Raw genomic sequence first — 750 nt, 5'->3', positions numbered from 1 at the left:
AAATTATCTTTTTTATTGGTTTCTAATATTTGATTTAGTAGTCCGCAAGTGGTAGGGTTTCGACACTTTTTTTTGTGTTTGGTTATTCTGTTGTTTACCCGAGCGTAAGTCTTACGGCTGGGGAATTACAGTACTTGTGTTCTATCAAGCAACTACCAACTCTTAAAAGTCCTCTTCTTGCAATCTTCCGATGATTCTTGATTTGTGATCTAATAGTAAAATAGACCTTGACAAATTGTATAAATGGCAGTGAAAACAATATTGTTAAGCACTTGCCCTAGTTAAATATTCATAATTTCACATTTTGTTTCGTAAGTTCTTAAACAATGGTTAATGGTAAGTATTCCTCTTTTTAACAACACCGCGCCATTATTTATTTACAGTTTTCAAATCCAAAAAAATTGCCCAAACCTTTTCACCCAGGTGCGTACCTATGCTTCGCAACTCTGCAAAGAAATGATTGCAACCAAAAAATGAAAAAATGTCTTCTCCACAACGGCACACGGAAATGAGAGCACATTCATGAAATAGTTGATATTACTGTCCATCATTTCCATTTTAAAAGAAAAAGCATAATTTTTTGTAGCACTGTTTAGTCCTTCATGTCAAAAAATGAGAAATTCAAACCATAACTCAATCTAAGAGACCAATGAGAATGGACTTAACAGTCCAAGTGGTGAAGTGCATAACAAAACGAATCTCAACAAAAAAAATAGTATGACACCTCTTCCAAACAGATACCTGCCAATA

General features: G+C 34.0%; 1 protein-coding gene across 1 annotated transcript in view; it reads left to right on the top strand.

Annotated features, from left to right (window-relative positions):
- Positions 1 to 326: 326 nt before the first annotated feature.
- The window catches only part of NAEGRDRAFT_54593 (uncharacterized protein), a gene marked incomplete at both ends in the record, with an annotated part of 8,191 nt that continues 7,767 nt past the window's right edge, over positions 327 to 750 (top strand). The window contains one exon of the mRNA XM_002668771.1: positions 327 to 336. Coding sequence (XP_002668817.1) covers positions 327 to 336 — 10 coding nt within the window. The remainder of the gene's footprint in view (positions 337 to 750) is intronic.

The sequence above is a fragment of the Naegleria gruberi genome (genome assembly GCF_000004985.1).
Source record: "Naegleria gruberi genomic scaffold NAEGRscaffold_105, whole genome shotgun sequence".
NCBI lineage: Eukaryota > Heterolobosea > Eutetramitea > Acrasida > Naegleriidae > Naegleria > Naegleria gruberi.
This window is presented reverse-complemented; position numbering and strand designations above follow the sequence as displayed.